The sequence below is a fragment of the Diabrotica virgifera genome, chromosome 4 (assembly GCF_917563875.1).
Source record: "Diabrotica virgifera virgifera chromosome 4, PGI_DIABVI_V3a".
Taxonomy (NCBI): domain Eukaryota; kingdom Metazoa; phylum Arthropoda; class Insecta; order Coleoptera; family Chrysomelidae; genus Diabrotica; species Diabrotica virgifera.
In genome coordinates, this window is record NC_065446.1 from 253,881,203 (window position 1) to 253,906,355 (window position 25,153).

Genomic DNA, 25,153 nt, shown 5'->3' on the forward strand with positions numbered 1-25,153 from the left:
AATACTGCTTCATTAGAATTATTGCCAAAGAAATCAAGAGAAAAGTACGAAAATGCATACAGACGTTTTATGGATTATCAATGTGTTTTCTATCATTTATGTAGAACACTAACAACTGTACTGAAATATCATTTCCTTACAGTAAGGAAATGACATTTCCTTACAGTAAGGAAGTCCTGACTTTTTCTTCAAGAAATTTTGACAGGAATGTCAAAATTTCCTGGCGATTTGCGGAAAAATACATAAAGCTGTTTAATAAAGCAGGAGCTAAAAGAAGCTTAAGGATCGTCAAAAATATGCTCAAATTTTTATAATACGAATACCCCAAATTATAAAGAAAAGGATTTTGTTAATATCTATGTTGGTCCTGCTACTTTACTCCCACTCCCTTGCAGACCTTGGCAAGTCAGAGCAATAAAATACGTTAAGAGTAAGAGCAGAGGTGAAGAGAAAAATGATCAACTGAGGGAAACAATTTTCACATCAAATGCCCAATCAAAACCAGGACGAATAAAACAAAAAGTTTTGGTGGAGCAGAAAACTGGAAACACTAAGAACAGAAGTAAAGAAGCTATCCAATAAAGTCAAAGAATTGGGGAACTGTGAAATACAAACAAAAACTCTTACTGAATACAACAAAGAGATAAGAAGAGCAAAAAGAGAATCTTAGAGTAGATTCTGCTCCAGAGTATTTCGGATATACCTACCAGCACTAGAATTTACAAGATTCCTTCCAAGAATCTGGCACAGAGACCATGCCTACTTAAAATATCTGATGACACCTTTGCCGAATCCAAACAGGAAACGATAGAGCTAGAGCTACAGAACCACTTCCCAGGTTCAACAATAATTATTATTGACGAGAATACTCAGGCTGAAAACCTAGAAGGGCCTAAACGTCCTAGGAAAGCAGACTGGGAATTCTATGCGGTAAATATCAAACCATAGAACGTAAAGTGGACCATAAACAACTTTGCTCTATTTGAATCTCCAGTGGAGGATGGAACATTATTTCCTGCCCTACTACTATTGCCCATTCTAACAAAAATACGGTTAGCGTAGCACTACATTATATACCGAATACTTAAACAATAATTGTAATGGTAGTTTATATACACAAAATAGGACAACAAAACAACAAGACAACTCTCTTCCTAAATGTTATAGGTCGATCAGACTTACATCATTTCTGTTGAAGTCAACAGAAAAAATTATTGATTTACATATTAAGAAGGAGTCATTAGGGAATTCTCTCAATGGCAACCAGCATACATATTAAGAAGGAAAATCAACAGAAACTGCGCTGGGCGAAGCAGTTCAGAAAATCAGTTACTCCATTAATAATGGAGATATTTCATTACGAGTAATCGTCTCCCTAGATATAGAAGGCGAATTTAATAATGCACTACCAACAGTCTCTTTATAATGCAGCATCATCAAAAGAGATATTCGCTAGCGTATGCAAATGGATCAAAGAAATTCTGGAAAATAGGCTGAGTCTAACCGACCTACCAGAAGAGGAGATTTTAGCTAAAATAGCTAATCGGTGCCCACAGTGGGAGTGGTGGATGACTTGGTAGACCAAAGCTGAGGTAGATAGACGGGATAACACAGAATACTGAGAAGGTCGGTGTTGCAAACTGGAAAATACAAGCAAGGGACACACCAGAATGACGCAGAACGCTTGAGAAAGCGAAGACCCTTTAAGGGCACTAGCACCATGATGATAATGATAGAAGCTGCACCGACCATCTGATACACAGTTCAGTTTTCGCAACGCTGTTGGCATAAGAAAAGCACTTTTTGCTAAACAAGTTCTGTTCCAGTGCTGTAGAGATGTTAACTGTGATATATCCATGTGTTTGATTGTTATTGATTGATAATATGTTAGTCGTCAATATCCTTACAGGATTTTAATCTTAACAAGAATGAATACTAGGAAATAAATGCTTACCATGAATATTTTCGAGGACCATCCTCTTAGCAACATCAGACCTAATATCACCTTTCCGGCAGTGGTAATGAGATATAAGATGCTTTCCTATAAGCTGTTTGTGAATTCTCGAATGACAAACTTCACATTTCTCGAACCGTTTCTTCCTTCGTCTCTTCTTGGTACTTTGTTCTTGATTACTAAAAATATTTTCTGGTGGTTTGGATTTCGTTCTTCTTACTTCTTTCATCAAAGACAGTTCATCAGTATCATCGAATTCTCTATCTCTGGAGACTCTTTTAAAATGTAGTTCAGATTTAAGATGTCTTTCGTAGACTATTCTTGAAGCCAGCCGTCTATTGCAAGGACTACACCAGTATTGAATGGAACCGTTGGACTTTCGTAAGAGTGAATTATCACTGGATTTCTTTGTGAATCTCAAAGGTTCACCAGAAGAAGGTATCCATTTTCCTTTAGTGTAATTTTCACCTGGACCTTCTTGATCTTTTGATACTGTCTTTTCTTTGGCCAACTTTTGTGTTAGCTGTTGAGGTTCTGTTTCCTCTGTTTCTTTAGGCTTCCATTTACCTTTTGTATAAGAAGTTGAAGGATAGTCGTCTTCAAGTTCATTTCTTGGTTTCCATTTACCTTTTGTATGCGATGGAGGGGGGTAATCGTCGTCAAGATCAGTTCGAGGTTTCCATTTACCTATAAAAAAATGTTAAATAATCGAAATATATATGACTCATCGTTGCAAGTACCTTTGGTATGAGAAGGAGGTGGATAATCATCCTCAGCGTCACCACGTGGCTTCCATTTACCTTTGGTATAATTAGCTGGAGGAGAATCATCTTCAACGGGCTCTATAGGCTTCCACTTGCCTTTTCCACCAGTTGCATATTGTTCTTCCTCTCTAGGTTTCCATTTTCCTTTAGAATGACTAGGTGGAGGCAAATCGTGATCGTGTTTCTTGGAAGCCACCCATTTGCTCCCTGTAAACGTTGGTGGTGGTACGTCTAAATCTTCTGCCTTTTTGGAAACCCATTTGCTTCCGGTGAAAGTTGGTGGTGGTATGTTGTAGTCTTCTTTTTGTGTAAAAGATGGTTTCCATTTGCCTTTAGTGTGAGTCGTCGGTGGTGATGATGGTCGTTTAGGTTTCCACTTACCGCCTGTATGAGATGGCGGAGGAATATTCCAGTCTCTAGAATCACTATTCCTGGACCACTGAATTGGGGAGGAAGGTTTCCATTTACCTCCTAAAATTTGATAAAATATATCTAAAATATTAAGACACCTTGTCAGAATAGTACCCGTATGATGTCTTGGTGGCCTGTCTTCATCACTACTCGAATCGTCATCTTCGTAATCGTATTCTTCAGAATCTTCTTCGCTTTCCTCATAAACATCTATCGCAGGAGGTTCTTCCTTTCTTCTTTCTAAATTATCAACAGCTTTAATAAGTTTAGACTGGTTATCTCCATGGCCAAGCTCTTTGAGTTGGTCTCCTCCAATCCAAACGTTTTTTCCGGATTTGGATTGCTGTGGTTCAACTGGTTCTTTGACTGTAGAAGAACTTGCTTGAATGACCTGAATATAAAAAAACAGAAAAAAATAAAAATTTTACTGCTGATATAGAAGAATGCTAAGCTTGGAGAATATCCTACTAACCGCAGTTGTTTTACTTCTGGTCAATATCCCACTGAAATTTTTCCCAGAGGTGGACTGAACTTCCGCTTTCTTGGAGCTGCTTCTTAACTCCAAGGAAGAGAAAAAATCATCCGCCTTCAGATTAAAAGACTCATCTGGAGGTAGAAGCTGACTTGGAAGTGGTGACTTCGGTGGTTCTGTGATATTTTTGGAACATCCTGCTTTTCTGTGGTTGATGTAGTTATCGAGACCTATGATGGTGACATGACATTTTATGCAGAAGTGAGCGTCTTCTTCGTAGTCGGTTATCATTTTTTAGATGGGATTTGCTCCTGAAAATAAATATTCAAGTCTTTAGAAAAGAAATATTCAGAAAAAAGTCACGAAACACCATACTACAACTCGACGCTTGAAAGGTAAAATGTATAATACGCCACTTGTTGTAAAATATACTTTATATGCCATTAGATTCAGTGAATTTTTCTACGTATGTATAAATGGGATTTAGGCTGTTTGAACTACTGTTTTGGCGTATTAAACATTTTATTTTTGGGATGGTTTTGAAAGCAGCTATGTCTTATGCGCCAAATTTTAATACAAAAATATGATATCAGTCGTATAATACACCCACCACGTTTGATTCTAGCAAATAAGTCAATTTTACTTTCAGGTATTAGAGCCTTAAAGCCGTGTTAGTCATTTCATATGGCAGAATATTTTTGCATTGTGGTGCTTAAAACAGTTTTGTTTACATGACGGACGGGTACAGCTGGCGTATTATACATTTTATCTGTTTAAAATAATATCAAGCTTGCTACATTATCCAATTCGAAGACAGTCTTTCCAAAGATAAACACTTTTTAAACAATTACCCTTTGTTTTCTATGATAAAAAATACGTAATGTTAACGTTCTAACGGTTTTTTGTCCAGTCTTGCATTATTATGTTTATTACACACTCTTTAATGCTTGTTATGGTTTGGGTAAAGAGGATAGAAAAACTATCCCTCCGAATAAAACAAAGGATGAAATCTTAAATTCTGTAAGAGACTTCATTACAAGTTTGCCAGCAGTGCCGTCACACTCTATGCAAGAAAAGACTCCACGAAACTTTATTTGCCCAATGAGTTTAAGAACATTACAAATCTTTATAAACTATATAAGAAAAGAGACGTTGTGTCAGAGAGGTTATTTAGAAAAATATTTACGGAAGAAATCAATATCTGAATTCATATTCCCAAGAAAGACAAATGTGTCAAGTGTGTTGGTTTCGAAAATAACCCTAGACCGGAAACTGAAGTAGAATAGCATGAACATGACAAAGAAAAGGTTGAAAGCAAGAAGATAGCATGAACATGACAAAGAAAAGGTTGAAAGCAAGAAGAGATTTGAATATCATCAAAAAATTCATGAGAAAAATAAAAGTATCTTGTGCGCCTCGTTCGACTTACAGAAAGTTTTAAATACACCGTACGGGGAAAGTATGCTACTTTATTACTCCAGAAAATTGGCAGTGTATATCTTTACTTTTTATGAAAGTACAACACGGAAAGGCCACTGCTATTATTGGAATGAAAGCCTAGGAAAGAGAGGAGCTAATGAAATAGCTACATATCTAGTATCGTTCATGAAAACAATTGATGATCGTGGGACAATTACGAAGCGATTGCTTTATTGTGATTCATGCCCAGGTCAAAATAAGAACCGTACTGTTTTGGCCGCTCTCCGCTACAACTTGATGTCCTGCAAAAATATAAATGTGATTCAGATTAATTATCTTCTGCCAGGTCACTCTTACATGCCAGTTGTCAGCATGTATTCTTTCATAGAAAAAGCATAGCTAAGCATATTATTTGGGCACCTTCACAATGGCCAACTGTGTTTGAATTAGCTCGTCACATTCCTGAACCTTATGCAGTTCACCCCATGCTCCATAAAGATTTTACGTCATGGGATCATATATCAGACAAATATTTTAAAGAAAATCTTGCAGGAAAAATAAGTAAAATTAGAGTCGTTACATTCAAGAAGTCTGAACCAAATAAGATGTATGCAGAGTTTTCGATGGCCTCAGATGCTCAAGAAGAGATCATACTAATCAGCGGTAAAGTAAATAATCCAGAAAATTGCAACTTACATCCAACACCTTTGTTAATTTCCAAAGAAAAATATGGCGATCTGAATAAATTGTGCCAATCGAATGTCATACCCTTGCAATATCATAATGAATATTCAAATTTACCTACAGGTAATAGTGTAAATCTTCCAGAGACTGACGAAGAAGATTGAGTTCAACTTTAATATATTGCTGATGTGTTTTTTATTGTTTTTGTCATGAACCTAACTGGTATTTTTCGTAGAAATAAAGTATTTTCTAGTAACTTGAACTATTTCTTTTTGTTTTTCAATGTAAAATGTCTAGAATATCTAATAATTATGCAATAAATATAATAAAATAATATTAGAATTTAAACCGAGAATGACTTATATTCTTTTAATTTTCACAAAAGACACTTCTAATAGCTTGCACTTATAAGATAAATATATTATAAAACATTTCACCTTCTCATAAAATTACTCATATTTGGTAAATTAGCCGTTTTCAGTTACCTGGTTATATAACGCATTATGCTTATATGTAATACATTTCTCCTGATTTAATTCTCAAAAATCACTTTGTATAATACGCCATTAATTTTAAAACTAGACAATATTTCTTTTAGAAATTTATACCATGAAAGCATTCTACTATAAAACAGTTATATTCCTAAGATTTGCCAAGATAGTAAGCTTACAACAAAAATTATGATTTTTATTTATAAAATTTCAAACTTTAAACGGTTCTCCTGTAAAATTCGTAATTGGCGTATTAGCAGTTTTACCTTTCAAGCGTCGAACTGATTCAGCAGAGAGCTTTTCTCAAGTGAAGTATTTTTACGATGCGTCTATAGTTTATAGTTTTTATTAATCAGTTGAGGACGGAAAAGCTGTTTGTTTAAATTTGCTCATTCATAATTAGGCCATGAGAGCCGGAGTGGCCTAACTGATAATAGCATTACTTTACATAATCAAAGAAAATGATCAGAAGCTATCAATGTCCGTACGTTTTAGTAATTGTATGTTGACCAATCAATAATGATCCTTGGTCAACATACAATTACTAAAACAATCGGACATTGTCAGCTTCTGATCGTTTTTTATATTATTTCAAGTAATGTTCTTATCAGTTACCAGGGGTCACCAATTAGAGGACCGCGGTCCGCATCCGGACCGTGAGCTAGTTTGTGCGGACCGTCAATAAATTCAGAATGTACCTAGTGTTTGGCAATTTTGAAAATGTCTGGCCATGAAATTGTGTACTATGTTTGGCTCAACTTATGTGTGCGAAGCCGCTTTATCAAGAATGGACTTTATTAAAAATCGGTAGAGATCTCACTTAACAGATGAATATCTCAACTCCCTAATGAGACCAGGGCCGGATTTAAGGGAGGGCAGGCTGGGCAGCTACCCGGGACTCCCACATTCCGGGGGCCCCCACAAAATTCCAAACAAAAAAAAGTCAGCACATTATTCACATAAAATAATTTTTGTTTTATGCAAACATAATTATGTATATCAAAAATAATTTCTTATTTATTGTTATCTTGACTTGGCACTACGCCACTGAGTATAATAACATTGATCAAAACATTGCTTACTCCACATTTACAAAGTTTGGACTTAAATTTGAGCCAAACTTGCCTCCTACGCCTACAATAATTTATTTAAATCGTATTCTACATCATGCATCTTTTTTTGTTGAGTCATAATTTGGTTACGAGTTTGACCTTAAATTATCCCGTTGACAAAAATTGTGGCATAAGCAAATCTGAAAATCTGGCACTAAACCAGTCATACCCATTTGTTTTGTGACTTTGTTGCTACTTGCAGAAAGAATAATAATTGCCAGCTGTAATGCAATTTACGATAATCTAGTAAAACAGCAATATTACCACTGGCGAAGCGTCCATGTAACCATTGTTACCATTGGTAACAGTTAAAATTTGCAAATAAATATTTTATGACTACTATTAAATAATTCCATTTATATTTTTTTAAAATAGAAATATTTGTTAAGGTGATACAGTAGCGATCAACAGGTAGCCAAAACGCGTTCCAAGATTGCGGCTATAATTTTGAATATTTTTTCGAGATATTTGGCACACGTATTCGTGATATAATAAAGAATGGCGGTACAGAGCCCAATTTAAAAAATATATTAATATGTGGAAATTACTCTGTAATTAAATACAATATTAAAAAAACGAGCCTGTACCGCCATTAAGAAGAACAAAAAAATATACTTTCTTCAAATAAACTTTTTTATCCGATGCCTAGATTTTGTGTCATTTTGGAACTACTAATGAAATAAAAAATTTTAGTAGTTCCAAAATGACACAAAATCTAGGCATCGGATAAAAAAGTTTATTTGAAGAAAGTATATTTTTTTGTTCTTCTTAATGGCGGTACAGGCTCGTTTTTTTAATATTGTATTTAATTACAGAGTAATTTCCACATATTAATATATTTTTCAAATTGGGCTCTGTACCGCCATTCTTTATTATATTACGAATACGTGTGCCAAATATCTCGAAAAAATATTCAAAATTACAGCCGCAATCTTGGAACGCGTTTTCGCTACCTGTTGATCGCTACTGTTTCCTCTTAATAGTATCTACCTAATTCAGTAAAATAGCAAACTAGAAGCACGAAAATATCAGCGAGTTTATGTAAAATCGGTTGCACGTTATTATAATACGCCCTTACCACAGTATATAGAGGTTCCCTCTTTATACTGTGCCCTTACTTACCGTGCGCCGCGCCGTTATTTACCACTTCTGTGAGTGGCAACGATTGTAGGATCTTTGTATCGGTCAGAGGACTAGAGGACTGGATCGTCTCTGAAAATTTTGCGGGCATGATGGCTCTTAAGCCGCTGTGGATTATTATTCGTGTTACCAAATTTTAATTTGGTGACACGGTTAGGTAAGGGCCGGTAGGTACTTTATGTCTCGGTTAGCTAATCGGGACAGAAAATACTGACCGTAAGAATATCAGACTTAATAAATGCAATTTTAATTATTATTATAATTATAGGTAATAATTATAATTCCATTTATGAAGTCTGTTATTCTTAGGGCCGGTATTTTCTCGATTAAACTCCGGTTAGTTAACCGTACCGGCCCTTTGGATTCGATTATTGCATAATATGCATTATTAATTATTAGTTTATAACTTGTAACTGTACTTGCTTACTATACAGATAACATATCTATACCTTTTTATCCTATATAAATCATATTAATCGATTTTAATTACTTGTCGAAATATATTAATTAACAACAACATTATTATATGACATATAATAATATTGATTATACAGTACATTGTAGTGTATAATCAATACAATAAAAATTATTTAATATTTTAGGCTAAAAATGACAAATGAATGTACTGATTAGTATATTAATTATACAATTTGGATTTTTTAATAAAGTATAAAGGTGATATAATACATATTTTACCTAAAAACAACAAATATGTTTTTAGTTTGTAGATACTTTATATAGTTTCTTAAATTTTTAACTTTTTAATTTTATTTCTGTATTTCGTCTATTTTTATAATAGACCTGGATTGCGCGTACCAAAAAAGGTGATTAATAGCAAGCTGAAAATTCACGGTGTCTAGTCGGACAAACTTTGATGTATGGGAACACTGTATATATAAAAATATTTATAAAATACTTCTGGTTTTGGTAACACTTTAGAAAAAGTCACGCGTCGCCACTGAATATTACTCACCTGTTTGTATTATTTCGTACTGTTACTCCTGTTGAAAAAGGTAAGTTTTTACTTTATTTTTGTAATAGCCTAGAAGTTTCCTATCTAGTATTTGAAGATTTGGGGATTTTTAAAATATAAAAATTTAAATAAAGTCATGCTACTCATACAAACATGGTTAGACCAGGCCGGAAAATATTTAGGTTGTACATTGGATTTTTAACTATTAAATAATTGTGCTGTGTGCTCTCATTGTTACTGGTAATAATAGTCCATTGACTCACGGTTTTTCTGAAAACTTTAAAGAACCGCTTGAATTGACATGAAATTTGGCATACACATAAAAAATATTAACAATTTTGCCGATTTGTGCTTTTGCCCTGGAGGTGAGTTTCACCCTTTCTCGGGTGTGAAAAAATATAAGTTCAAAATAAGTCCGGAAATGGATAAACTGACAAATTCTAAGCAACTTTTGTTCTATAGCATATTTCTAAGTTAATACTTGTGTAGTGTTATTATTTTAGTTATTCATCATCATCAGTAGCTCGACAATCATTTTCGGTCCTGGCTTGTTCTAGGATTTTCCGCCATTCTGTTTTGTTCTTTGCTTTGTTTTTCCAGTTGGTAATCTCAAGTGTTTTCAGATCTTGTTCCACTTGTTCCATGTATCTAAGTTTGGGTCTTCCCTTTAATCAATTGGAAGTTCTGTCCAACAAAAACATGGGACGTTTTTCGTAGTCTAACGCTCGAAACCTGTAACCTGTTCCACAATTAAAACTTACCCTGTTCCAGTGTTCTCGTACATTAAAGTTTGTCCGACTAGACACTTGTCAACTTTTTTAGGCACGCGGAATCCAGGCCTATTATATTGAAAACGGATGACGGATGACGTTACAAAAATTTTTCACTAAGCAAACCCCAAATATTATTTTTGAGTTTTTGAAGTTATACTTCTTTACGGACGTAATGACGGTGAAATTTTATATGGGAAAACCTAGCGACCGGGCGCATGCGCATTATAACTTTGTTCTGATTGGATGTTCAAATGACATGACAAAAATTATCCAATATGGCAGCTGTGGCACAGCTGTGGGACTGTGGTTTGGTTATAATGTATGCTTGTTGCGTTTTAAAATTTGTTGGAAGAGAAACAAACAAACAAAAAGTTAGTTAATGGTTATACTGCCTTTTTAAATAGTTTTCATATTATATTTTTGGACTTATTTACATAGAAGAGATGATTGTTGGATGCCAATGTGAAAGCTCATCAAACTGTGACTAGTATGAGTGCCGCAGATCTCGCTTATTCAGAGCTAAAGAATCTTTCACTGGTAAGTGTTTTATAAATAGTTGATCAAATTTTGTTATGATATTTGAACATAGCCACTTTGCACGACGCAAGTGATTGCGAAATTTATTAGTCGTTATACGGGCTCCGATACCTACCTTGAACCTACCAAAATACATAAGTAGTATGTAATACTTTTATTTAAATAATATTCACCTAATATATTGTTTTCTTACTCTATGTTTTGTTGTATTTTTTCAATTCTAAATCATTTCAATTCAAAATCAAAATAATTTGATTTACATAAGTTAAAAATGTCAAAAGGTTAATCTGTTTAGTTAGACGATCTTCGCACATAATGACAAGCTGTCTCTGTGGCGAAGTTTTAATGCGGGTGACTTAAAATACAACGCAAATACCAGCCGCTTGGTAAGTTGGTTCGAATCCCAATAGAAACTTTTATTTTTTTATTTTTTTTTATACATTTTATGATTGTAAGTATATTTATTATATAATTTTATTTTCAGAAAATACGTATTTAGTTAAAAAAATTTCCGACAATTAATGTTCAGAAATCATTTGTGGCATTTTTTATGTACTTGTGTGTGTTTTATTTTTTTATTATTTTAATTTTTGGCACTGTTTTAATAAAAATGTTTGAGAAGTAGTAAGTATAAATTAATTTAATATTTAAATAAAATATAAATAAAAAGTATATTAATTTCGTTTATAATCATATAATAGAAGTATAACTTCTTACGTGCGTACAAAGTACACACACATTCTTTTTTTACCTATCCTAGAGACAGTGTTACCTTTTTTGAAACACCCTTTATATGATCCGACATTAACCGTTAAATATTTGTTAATTAGTTAATTTACATCCCGCAACTTCAGGCGGACTCTATCTTTGACCTAAAGTATACTTCGTTACGTTTCTACTGTTGGTCGTCCGCCCTGTAGACTAAGAACATCCCTTATTGAAGCAATTCTCATGCAACAAGGAATCGTCACCACGTAGTCGAGCATTTATACGGCAATAAATAATAAATTAAGTGGTTTTGTAACTGTTGTATATGAGTGTATGCAACCCGCAAACGAAGGAGAAGGGCTGACGATTGTTTCTGTAGTGTTAGACCGAGGAAACTCGACCAAAATCCATGGTAGCTCTGAGCTGAAATTATAAAGGGCCTTTGTTTGTGTCTGTTGAACCCGACAACAACAAAATTTTAAAGTTCTGTATAAAAAATCTAATTTTCGTTACAACCAAAAGAAACAACAAAAAAAGTTTTTTTTTGTAACGAGTTACTCTTCTACAAAAAAAATGACTTTCGAACCGAATCCAAGATTCCATTAATTTAATATGAATAAATCCTGGAAGCATTTGAGATGTGGCTATATCATAGAATACTTACAATCACGTGGACTCACCAAGTCACAAATTACGAGGTCCTCAGAAGAATGAAGAATGAAGAAGAACCGAGAAGTACTGACCACCATCAAATCTCGAAAGTTACAGTAATTTGGACACATTATGCCAAATTAATCCAGATATACCCTCCACAATATGTCAGATTTTAGAGATAATAAAATTAAAACTGCCATACCTTTGGTTCTCGGCTACCTAAAGGCTTGCTTAAACGCTTAAAATTTCGGATTTGATATCTATTTTAATAATTCGGCGAATTCTAATATAGGTCTGGATCCCGCGAATGAAAAAAAAAGATGATTAATAGCAAGCTGAAAATTTGTTAATAGCTTAAGGGTGTCTAGTCGGACAAACTTTGATATATGGGAACACTGGAACAGGGGAAGTTTTAATTGTGGAACAGGTTAGAAATTTGGAACGGTGAAACCACGAAAACGGCACATGGATTTTGTCCGACAGAACAGACTTAAACTCTCCGAACCGAGATTAAACTCTCATGCAAAAATCAGACTGCTATTTATCACCAAATGGGCGTTTTAATGAGTGGAACATGTAGAATATGTCAAATGACAGGAATTATGACAGGTGATAAATAGCAGTCTGATTTTTGCATGAGCGTTTAATCTCTGTTAGGAGAGTTTAAGTCTGTTCTGTCGGACAAAATAAATGTGCCGTTTTCGTGGTCTGACCGTTCCAAATTTTTAACCTGTTCCACAATTAAAACTGCCCCTGTTACAGTGTTCCCATATATCAAAGTTTATCCGACTAGACACCCTTAAGCAGGGCCGCGCCAAGGCTTTCAAGCGCCCTGGGGCAAGTAATTTTAGGCGCCCCTTTCCTCCTTCCTTTGTAAGTAGATTTTTGTAGCTTAGTGAATCGTTATACGGTATACCTACAAACTATTTTTTATGTGATAGGAAAGTATCATCATCATCATCATAACCTAACCGTTATCGTCCACTGCTGAACATAGGAATCCTCTAAGTTTCTCCATGTCTCCCAATCTTGAGCTACCAGCTATCCAGTTCCCGACAGTTCTCTTTACATCGTCACTCCAGCGCGTTGGTGGTCGATATCTGCTTCGTTTATGCGATTGTCCGCCGGCGGTCGCTATTCCAATATTCTTCTAGTCTAGCTGTTGATCGATGTTCTTGCCATTGACCTGCACATCTCCATTTCTTCTTTCCTACATGTTCTACTATGTCTTTGATTTTTGTCCTTTGCCTGATATTATTTTGTATTCTGTCTCCTTGTGATTCTTAGCATGGCCCTCTGGGTAACCCATATTTTCTGCTCTTAGATTTTCAGCAGCAGTAAAGTAATATTATACTGGTAAGTTATTATGAATACAGTGGAACCTCGATAACTCGGATTAATCGGGACCGCGGCCGATCCGGGTTATCGAAAATCCGGGTTAGCCGGAGAATATGGTAAAAATTAATAAAATACGGTATACTTACAGATAAACTCCGTTATAATTGAAATAACATGAACTACACATCTAAATTATTAAAAACACGCAAACACAAACCTAAGAAAACGGAAGCAAACAATACAAGACTATACTACACACAATACAGTCACAATCAGAACGATGTTATGAACAGGGAAAACTAAGACCATTGTTTTAAAAAGAATTTTTTAAATAGTCTTTTAGTCTTTTTTAAACAATGCTAAGACAGTTTGAAATAAATAAAGGAATAACAGGTGCCTGTTGTTTCCGATAAATCCGAGACAATGACCATCGATCTGCCGCCGCCGCCGTGTGCCATGAGTTATTTTTACTATCGTATAAATGGTTCAAATTACACATACTATCCCTTGCAAGATAATTCGGATGGAATTCCCCAGATTAAGAGACTGGGCCGATATCAAGAACAAAATAATCTGGGGAATTCCATCCGAATTATCTTGCAACGGATACTACATTTTTATTGTTGAAATGTTTGTCTGCTGAAAATCGGTCCGGGTTAGCCGGACTTCCGGGTTATCGGGGGCCGACTTATCGGGGTTCCACTGTACTATAAATATTTACAAAAAACAACGATTACATTATCAGAGAAGAAATAAATATATAATTATTATTACCATAGTGTTCATTTGCTCATGGTTTTTGCCCTGTATATTAAAGAACCGCTTGGATTGACATGAAATTTGACATACGCATAGCTTATTTATAACAAAGAAAACAATTGATATTGCGTCGTCGGGGATGAAAAAATATACGTTAAAATAAATTCCGGAAGTGGATAAACTGACCAACTCTAAGCAACTTTTGTTCCAGATACAGTTTTTTCAATAAGTCAATATTTTTCGAGTTATTTGCGAGTGAATATGTTCATTTTTCAACATAAAAACCACGGTTTTAGACGGTTTTTCGCAAATAACACAAAAAGTGTATATTTTATTAAAAAAATGTTCTTAGCAATATATAGGTTATAAAAAAATTAAAAAAACTTATGCACGCATGAACTCGGTAGATCTAGTAGAGGAAGAGTTGTAGCTCGAGAAAAGTGGGTTCGTATTCGTCAAATTTCAAATCGAACATTTCAACGTGAAATAACCAAAAACTTTTCGGGCAAAACTCGTTATAATTTTTTTAAAGTCTTTAGAAAAAGCTTTATTTTTGTTTATTAAAAAAGTTTCTAGCAGCAAAAGTAAGCCAGTAACGCTGAAAATAAAGTTGGTCCTTTTTTTTTCCGTCAAAAACATCGTAAAAAGCTCCGCTTAATTAGCATCTCCAGTGAAATTAATCGTTACAGCTTTAAAATTTACTTTACTTATGTATATTTATATGATCTGGAAGTTTCACCGTTTCAAAGGGCTTATTTTTGAAAAAAAATTTGGTTTTAAATTAATAAAAATAACTTGAAATTTTGAAGGAAGTGATTTTTTTCAAAATTTTTCCCAAGAATATATTTTTGATAAAATACTTACTTTTTGAGTTATTTGCGAAAAACCGTCTAAAAACGTGTTTTTTTTTTGTTGAAAAATAAACATTATTCACTCGCAAATAACTCGAAAAGTAGATATTGACTTGGGAACGTACGTGGTACTCCCTAGGGCAAAAGCACACGTCGACACAATAATCATTTTCTTCTTTGACATGTTGGCTATGTATATGCTAAATTTCATGTTAATCCAAGCTGTTCTTTAAAATTCAGAAGTTTTGCAATATTTTATTGTGAGTGAATGGAGTAATAATAGTTCAGTTTAATGAGAGAAATAACGGTTCGTACACTTAGGGGATCAAAGTAATAATAACTGCTATTTTTATATCTACCTACGATTGGTAAATTTTCAATTTTACATATTTTTCAATATTTCTGGTAACTTCAGTATTGGTAAATTTTTTTTTCGACACCTACCGGCGCCAGACCAAAAAGGCATTCCCTTATGGACGGCGCGGCCCTGCCCTTAAGCTATTAACAAATTTTCAGCTTGCTATTAATCAACTTTTTTTTCATACGCGGGATCCAGACCTAATATTGCAGACTAATCAAACAGATGAGAGCAATCATTAACGACAACGTGTATTGGCTTACTTATGAAGCAAAAACCTCAATTTGTATGCGGTCAAAAAAATAGTTAAAGACTCGGGCGTAGAAATCCCATAAGTGGTTGTTGTTGTCAACATATAGAATTATCTTCGTCTAAATTTTGAGGAAATTTGAGGTTGCCAGGCAAAAGTACTATCAGTTTACAAAAATGACAAAAAATGCGATTTTTGAAAAAATGGCTCTTTTTAACCTTTCGCTACCGAAGGGTCAAGTTGTTTTGTAGTTGACGGAGGGGGTACATTATGTACCCCATGCATTTTTATAAATTAAATATTAACATAATGCAATAATTTTAGTTAAAACATAATTAAAACAAATGCAAGTATTTTTTATTGAATATAAGTAACAGTAAAAAAATATATGGTGTCTTGAAAAAATTAATTATCGTTTTTTTGATTAGCTTTACATTTTGTACATATTATTGTTTGAATTGTTGTGGTTGTTTGATGTTCAGCACAAACAAAGAATTTACAAGAATTGCACGTTTTTCTGCTTTTGCGGTCCTTCTTGCGTGGACAAAGTAAACATCGCCCTGAGGATTTCAAGATGGTGGCGTCGTTTTCGCGATTCTCCCTTGGTGGCGGTGGGCATAATTCGTACATCGCGTTTATAATTCGCTTATGGAATTTCTGTGGACTTGGTAGTCGCCTATCGACATGGGGCTTTATAAGTTCTTGACCCAGGTTTAGTAAAAATTCTCTGCGTCTGTGAGAAGCTTCATACGCACGAATGGAATTCTTTGTCGTCCACAATACGTATGCATTCAGACCTGCAATGTCTAGAAGATTTTGAAACAAAACAAATGGCCATCTCTTAGAGGCTCTTTTACAAGAATATTCATTTACCATCTTATCCATAGTATCTACGGCACCTTTTGTAGAATTGTAATGCAAGATTATGTCTGGCTTATAGTCCGTCTCTTCTCCGCTAATTTTATCGTCGTTATGTTCTGTACTCAATAAAATTACTGCCTTATTCTTTTTAGGAACGTAAGACGCCAGTGTTATTTCCTCAGTGAAGGCAAAAACTGAGGACTTTTCTTGTCTAGAAATATTGGGTAGTAGGGCTGGAGGGATATCCTGCTTGTTTTTTCGAAATGTTCCACATAATGTTATTTGTCGATCTAGGAGTTGTTTTGCCAAGGGAACACTGGTAAAGAAATTATCAGTAGTGATGCCATAACCAGTTTTTAGAAATAAGACCAAATCAAGTACTACTCTTTTGCCCTGGTCTTTTTCTGGTTTGTTACTATCTTTTCCAGTATAAATCTTCAATCTCCAAAAACAACAGGTTTTGTGCCGTGCGCAAAACGTCTGGTTTAGTCAGTGGCGTCGACCGCAATGAACTGTACCGCGGTTGACGGAGGGGGTACAACTTGTACCCCAAGCACAGTGCTGCACTTGTCATAGGTAAAAATATGTCAAATTGAAAACAAATGGTTGGATATGCTTTTACACATCCCAATGAAGAAGTACCTAGAACAGTTAAACAAAATTCCATCATTTTTAAAAATTATTCATGAAAAATCGAATTTGGGGTACAATCTGTACCCCCTCCGGTAGCGGAAGGATCAACTGGATCTTCGAATATACTAGCCGGGTTTTAATTTACAAATGCTCGTTTGAAAGAGATTTAAAACCCTTTAATTTGCTGGTTTCTTCATTTCTGTAAGTTTTCTTTTCGTTCTTCTTAACCTATAAAATAAAATGTACCTATATATCTTCTGCGGGTTTGCAAATTATTTTATCAAAAAGTGGACATTATAACAAGAAAAATGAGACCTTGTGCGCTAAAAGTGATCCACCGGGCTCAGGGATATAGTTTCAAATATAGGATATCGTATCAAGGGCTATTTTTGACCCTTTCAAGGGGAATATCTCAGGCCCAGGGTTACCGAGAGGGCAAAAAATATCTATGAGCTACTTTTTAAGGTACACTATACTAAATCATTACAATTAAGATGCAGTAGAAATAAACAAAACAAGACATGTTAAATGCTACTAGGGGCACTCCCGAATCATAATTTACAATGTGTAAACTTTGGAAATCATGATTTGGGATTTACAATGTATATACTGTTATGCTCTCTCCTTTATCTCTGTTATTAGATTGATTAGGAAATTCTTAATTTAATTAATTACTCAATTATTTTAATTTCTGCCTATGTAAAAACAAAACCAAATTCAAATTAAATTTTCTAATAAACTTTATTCCCAGGGCTAATTTTGTATTCAATGCAATACCTCTGATTTGTGGCTTCTAGTATCTCTAGTTGTTTACTCCTTCCAGGATAAAACAGGGAAATTAAACACATTCAATATCATATAAATGTAATCTATTATTTATTTATCCAATATGCCGTATAAATAGGATTTGAAAAAAAAAATACTAAAATCTAAATTTGTTGCCACAATTTCTTACTTAATAAATCAAGCTTTATTTCTGATGTCTCCTTGTTTTAACAAAAAAAAAATTATTTAAATAAGTTATTATTTATTCATACTAAATTAAAGAAAATTTACTTTTCTCCTTTTGAATTGATTACTTTAAGTTGGAATGACTAACTGAGTTATAGAACTGTTCAATACAAAAAAAAATGAGCATATATGTTGTGGATATAAACAAGCTCTCTCCGTGTCGACAAATGATTTGACTAACCTTTTTGTTTCTTCACTCCTTCTTTTTCCAGATTGTGTTGTTCTTAATTCTCCAACACGTACTCTTTTGATGTTGCGAAAAGGTCCCTCTCGTCCAAACTGCTTCAAAAACAAACAAAACCAGGACTCGCTTGATTTCTCCACTCAGTTTTCTCCTTGCTCGATATCTTGTGCAAATAGATACCAATCAGCTACCCGTTCTAGACAGAACGAAGGAATCTTCCTCGGACACAGGAAAATTTTACTTCTCAACCGGTCAACAATTTCGTTTTAACTTGATTCTGCTCGCAAAGGCCGATTTCACCACTTTACACTGACTTCTCACTTTTTAGTAACTGGAGTGCTCTCTCCCGATATTCATCACACAGTGTCTATCTTTTCTCTCTGAAATTCCGACTCCACATTCTCATCCCTTCCATCGATTTTTCTCTACCCAACAAAACAACCTCTCTACCCAAGACATTCATACTTTCCTTTCCTAAGAAAACCAACTTAACTTGTATCCAACTTTCCATTTTGTTAAAATTCTAAGAGACATCAAATTACTATCGTTTTTTCAAAAAACTAAACACAAGGCCTTACATTCTAAACTCAATAAAATTTGTTTATCGTTTAAACCTTCTACGAATTATTTACAAAAATCCTATTGATGTTCATAAAACGAAATAACATGCACTTTCCAATATTTTCCAACCATTGTCTGTAAATCCTTTCAAAAAACCCATTAACGAAAACCATATTAACGATTTTACCTTCCCCGAAAAAGCACTGTTTATTAACTAAATTATACTCTATACAATTTTTGGTCATATACAGGGTGAAAAAAATCTACGATCTCGTGGTCCATGATATAAATTTATTTTATGAATTTTTCTAAAAAACCATTCTACAATAATACATTGTAAATTATGATTCAGGAGTGCTCCTAGTAGCATTTAATATGTTTTGGTTTGTTTATTTCTACTGCATCTTGATTGTAAATTTAGTATAATATACTATAATTTCAGTCTATTGTTGTACTCAAAAATTGCCTGGTCTATGCTGACTGTGAATTCTGTGTTAAAGACGAGGTGGCTGCGGATCGATGTGAAAGCAGTTATTCGGACGACAGCCCCGTCACTGTAGCTATGGTCTGGCTCACTCACTTGTCTATGCATTTATTTCCATAGATTTGTTGACGACGAGCGACTCAGACACATCCATCCTTTTTAAGGGTTGTTGACGATTCTCTTTTAACTATCAAAACATTTTCCCTTATCTAACTTATAGTCTGAGTCATTTTTTATTATGTTTCAACCCGAATAATAAAATAAAATGCTGATGTATAAGGGAGTCTTGTCGAAATATCATCTATCGATGGGGAAATAACTGTCACTAGGTACTATTACCACATTAGTAAATACCATAATAAAAAAGTTCGATAAAAAAATGGCAAATGATGGAAAGGCCTTCACAAGCTATTTTATATATACGGTTACCTATTGAATGCCTAAGTAGAGCATAGACCTTCAGTGAAAACGCGCCATTAAGTTATATTTTACGCTAAGGTCTTCACCTCATTCAAAGACTTTCCTTGACCTTTTGATTGATCTCCAAGTTTGTGCTGGTCGACCTCATTTTCTTTTTGCTTTGTGATTCCACTCTAGGGCAGTCTTTGCAATACTGGAGCAATTTTGTCGAAGTGTGACCGATTCAACCCCATTTTCTCGACTTCATTTCATTTTCTACTCTTTTTTGTTCAATCAGGTGTAGCAGATCTTCGTTTTTGATGATGTTAGGCCAGAAAATATGAACAATTATTCGTTGGCATTTGTTAACGAAGACCTGTAGTTTGTTAGGATTTTTGTCACTTTCCAGGTTTCACATCTGTTGAGTAGAACACAAAATGACATTTGATTGGAATATTCGGATCTTTGTCTTTGTAGTGTACTGGTCAGACTGGTAAAGTTGAGTATGCTAAACGCTTGTGAACTTTTGAAATCCTACGAATCCTTACGACGAATATCTTCTGTTATACCTCTGTTTTCTGTTATGACACTTCCAAGATACGTAAAATTTTCCACAATTTCAATCTGTATGTTATGTTGTTTCTTACATTTATTCTCATGGATTTGGTTTTATTAATATTGATTTTTAAACCTATTTTATTGGCTTCAGTGGAAAGTGTTTCCAAATGGTCAGTCACATTTTGAAACCTTTGTCCTAAAAGGCAGACATCATCGGCGTATTCTAGATCGCTTATGCGCGTGGTTACAAGCTATCTTGGCTACTCAATATTAGACAATGGTGCGATACGACAGATGAAGGACAGCTGAAGAACTATTTCGCGCAGCAGCTGATGCAACCTTTGATTACAGAAATTGCACTTGAAGAAGAAGAAGACAAGAAGAAGACAGATAGAATCAACACTTTATGCAAACTTTCGTAAAAATTTTAAAAATCTCAAATGCATTTAATATGCTTCATCATCATCATTATCTCTACAATCCATGGTGGGTCTTGGTCTCTTCTAGAATCAGCTTCCATTCCTTCCTATCCTTCGGCTTGGTTTTCCAATTTGGTACTCTAAATATGAAATGGTTCAAAGAACGCAATTATTTTGCATTATGCAGAAACCAAAAATTGTAAATGTATCGTAACATATTTTGTCCCATCCTGTAGACATAAAAATATCGCTTCATATGCCAAGCGAATGTAAGGAATTTATTTCTGTTAAAAAAAACGTGATAATTTGAAGTTTATCCGTTTTGTTAAAGAAAGTTGTTATTATATTTTACGATCATAGGTATCTATATTCGATTTCCTGTGTTCAGTTTGTGATGTAAAAATGAGTTACAAAATACAATGTAGCTAATGATCGTTTTGGCTCCACGAATCCTGGGAGTTAGATACACATACGTGCTAATATCAGTATTAGAGAGTACAGGTGTAGGATTGTGCACTCAGCAAAATATTTCCTGAGAACTGTAGAACGAAGTGAGTTTTGATGACTTGCAAACTAATTTTGGATGGTTCCCTACTAAGAAGGTTGGGCTTAAAATATATTTTGTTTTTCCCTATTGGTCGATAGTAAATGTAGGAAGCTTGGTTATTTTTTTATTAGTCATTAATGAAAGAAGGAAGGATTAAACTTTTTTCTTATTGGTTGATTGGATGAGTAGGGTAGAATGAGAGAAATAGAGTGGGTTTTTGGAAGGAAGCGTTTTGGTTTGAGGAGAGGTATTTAAGTTGTGAGATGGAGGCTGGAGGTGTCAAGTTTTAAGCTTTCAAAGAGAGAGGTTTGTTGAAGCCTCGGCAGAAGCCGCTTTGGCGGTTTTCTGAGAAAGTTAAGTTCGAAGAATAAGTTCTGACGTAGTTCTTAATCAAATTTTTTTTGTTCCCGAAAATGTAGAGTATTAGAAGCAGTACCTATGTAGTGTTTGAAACTGTTCTGCTTTCGTGACTTCCTAGTCAAATGTCAAATGCCGCTGTTAGGCAAAGCGGCAGTTTATTTTAGTGTATACTACACTACCTAAGTTGTGATCTTTAGCACTTAATCCTAAATACCTCAAAAGTTATGTAAAATTCAATATGAGCAGAGTCATTTGGAAGTCTATTTTACAAAAGATCCATCATTTTCTTTTTTATTTTAATTTTAATAAAATTTGATTCCCTTTATAATAATGTTTTGATTGATAATATTATTATCTGATCCTTTTCTTTTGTTCCTAAATGATATTCAACTGAGAACACTATGGTAAGTCATCTTATATTTATATTTATGTAAATGTGTTTGTATCTTATGATAACTATATGTTTTATTAACTTTTTACTTTAATTATTTTATTTTGAAATTTTGAGTATGCTTCGTCTTTCATTTTCTTTTAATTATGGCGCCCCCCGAGCATTAGTTTCTATTATATTTAAACTCTATTAAGAATCCACACCCCTAGATCTCTGAAGACTTAGAGCTACCGAGGCACTCCGTAAAGTTAAGTAGCACCAAGTATATTTTTATGTTTGTTTAATTTGTCGAGTTACATATTATCTTTTTTTTGCCTTTGTTATCCACGCTGGTGCTACAAATACTCGTAAGTCATCTTCCACCTGGTCCTTAAATCATACTGTGGGCCTGCGTCTTCTTCTCTCTTCATCAGGTCTTTGGTTGTAAATGTGTTTCGACGGCTCCATCTCATCAATTCTCTCTAAGTGGCCTAGCCACCGCAGCCTGTTTATTTTTGGTAGACCTACCAATACTAGACTCGCTATCAAGGCGGTAAAGCTCAAAACTATAGCGCCTTCTTCATGTTTCTGACGCGTAAGTGAGGACGGGCTTGATTAGAGTTCTGTATATCAATATTTTCTAATATTTTAATATGCATACTATCTAAAATATAATATTTTAGTGTAGGAAACATAGGTTGAACCTCGCAAAATGGACACAAGTACGGTTTTATTTTTTTTTTTGGTATATCAAGGAGTGCTTATTATGAGACTAACATTTTCTTAAAATGTTTCGCCCCGAAACCCCCTTTTCATCTCTTTAAAGGGGATAATTTGTGGTTTTTGCGAAACGTAGCCCTTCCTGTACGTTTTACAAAAAATTTACTAATAGTAAATGAAGAGGACTATATTTTCTACTATTTATTTCCCGACAGCATATGTCCATCACCCATCGTTTAGCGGGGGTGGCGCCCCAAAGTTGACACATTTTAAAAAAAGATGTTTTTAAAAAAAGTTATTTTCCCTAACTGCAATGAAAATGGAAGTTAAGAAGAAACCCTGCGGCAATTAATCACAAATAAGTGGCTGATTTTTTGGTGTAGGTTTCATTTAAGGGCAATTGCAATTTTTTTAATTACAGGATGTTACATTTTAAAAAACTCCTTTTTATACCATCTGAACCGCCTATGCTAGAGTAAAAATCTTTCAGCGATTATCCATGTACTGGTGTTATTTACACATTTGTATAATGCACCCCCATTTTTTCCGGAACCACCCCAAAAAAGGAGAATTAATAAAAAAGGTGATTTTTTTGGAATACTTCACACCATGCCCTTTATTAAAATGCTTCATATATCATTTTATGCACGTTCTCATTACCCATGCATGGACACCAAAAGCGATTTCTGGATGCAACCCCTGTAGCCAAAAGGGTGGGGTCGAAAAAAAATTGTTTTTTGCTTTTTGACCCATATGGACATATGCTCCATCAATAGGGTTTTTCATAAATATCTATATGATTATTGCAACATCCCTGCGGAAACTACCCCTATCCTTGAAAATAAACTGCAGAAACTACCCCTATCCTTTGGAGAGCATGTTTTTACGATTTTTTCATTACCTATCCATTTTTTAAAACAAAACTTATACAGAATTAAAGACCACTATTTTCTTCACAAATAAGATCCTATGCATTTTTTTCGTATAAGTAACCGTTACACAGTGGCGCCGTAAACCTCAGAAATGCTTTGGCGAGCTCCACTTTTTGTTTTTTTTTTCGTCACCTATTCATTTTATTGATAACATACTTATGGAAAATAAAATAACACACTGTCTGCTACACATTATGACCAATGCATATTTTATTTTTTTGCACCCTAAATCCACAGTGGTGGCCCAAAATCAATTTTTGATTCATTATTAATTCTCCTTTTTTTTGGTGGTTCCAGGGAAAATATGCGTGTGCGTTATACAAATTTGTAAATAACACCAGTACATGGATAATCGCTGAAAGTTTTTTTACTCTAGCATAGGCGGTTCAGATAGTATAAAAAGGGGTTTTTTAAAATGTAACACCCCGTAATTAAAAAATTTGCAATTGCCCTTAAATGAAACCTACACCAAAAAATCAGCCATTTATATGTGATTAATTACCGCAGGGTTTCTTCTTAATTTTCATTACAGTTAGGGAAAAATAATTTTTTTTGAAAACATCTTTTTTAAAATTTTGTCAACTTTGGGGCGGCACCCCCGCTAAACGGTGGGTGATAGACATATGCTGTTGGGAAACAAATAGTACTAAATATAGTACTCTTAAATTTACTATTAAATAAATTTTTTGCAAAACCTACAGGAAGGCCTACGTTTCGCAAAAACCACAAATTACCCCCTTTAAAGGGTTGAAAAGGGGGGTTCCGGGCCAAATTTTTTAAGAAAATGTTAGTCTCATAATAAGCACCCATTGATATACCAGAAAAAAAATAAAACCGGACTTGTGTCCATTTTGCGAGGTTCAATCTCTGTTTCCTACACTATTTTGTATGCTTATCTTTTTATTTATCGTTATTGGCATCTGAAATACTACCACAATCTCAGTTTACCGTTTCGTTCGTTTTCACGTTATTATTATGTTGTTCAAATTGATATTGTCAAAATATCCCACTCAATCAATTTCTATGTTGATTTTAAAATCTTTTTGGACATTACTTTTATTTTTCAGCGAGGAACGTTATGTTTACGGTGCCATGTCCAGCTGTCACACCTTTGTCACCAAATGCACTTCCCACGACAATGCACCACAAACCGAATTCTTTTTTTTTTGAACTCGTTTATTTTGGACGACATGGAGTAGCAGGTACATACCTCGCGTATTCATTAGAACCAGTAGCGTACCTGTGGAATTTACATCAGGTTGGTACCAGTTAATAAGTACTAAAATATCATTAACCTTATTCTTCACGTGCCATATCAGAATTATCCGACGTTGGCGATCACCATTGCCTCTATACCCTCTATTTTGCCTTTAAGGATCAGTTGTAGAATTCTATATCGACTTCCCTTAGTATATGTCGCAGATAAAATATTTTCCAGTATTTAACAGTCTTTAGCAGTTCTCTAT

The 25,153-nt window shown here is 34.4% G+C and overlaps 1 protein-coding gene across 1 annotated transcript in view; it reads right to left on the reverse strand.

The window, feature by feature from the left end:
• The window catches only part of LOC126883379 (zinc finger protein 91-like), a 250,150-nt gene that overhangs the window by 123,228 nt on the left and 101,769 nt on the right, over window positions 1-25,153 (reverse strand). The window contains exons 2-5 of the mRNA XM_050648903.1: window positions 3,602-3,912; window positions 3,244-3,520; window positions 2,695-3,189; window positions 1,955-2,641 (exon numbers count right to left, since the gene is read on the reverse strand). Of these exons, the coding sequence (XP_050504860.1) occupies window positions 1,955-2,641; window positions 2,695-3,189; window positions 3,244-3,520; window positions 3,602-3,892 (1,750 nt within the window). The 5' untranslated portion in view covers window positions 3,893-3,912. The remainder of the gene's footprint in view (window positions 1-1,954; window positions 2,642-2,694; window positions 3,190-3,243; window positions 3,521-3,601; window positions 3,913-25,153) is intronic.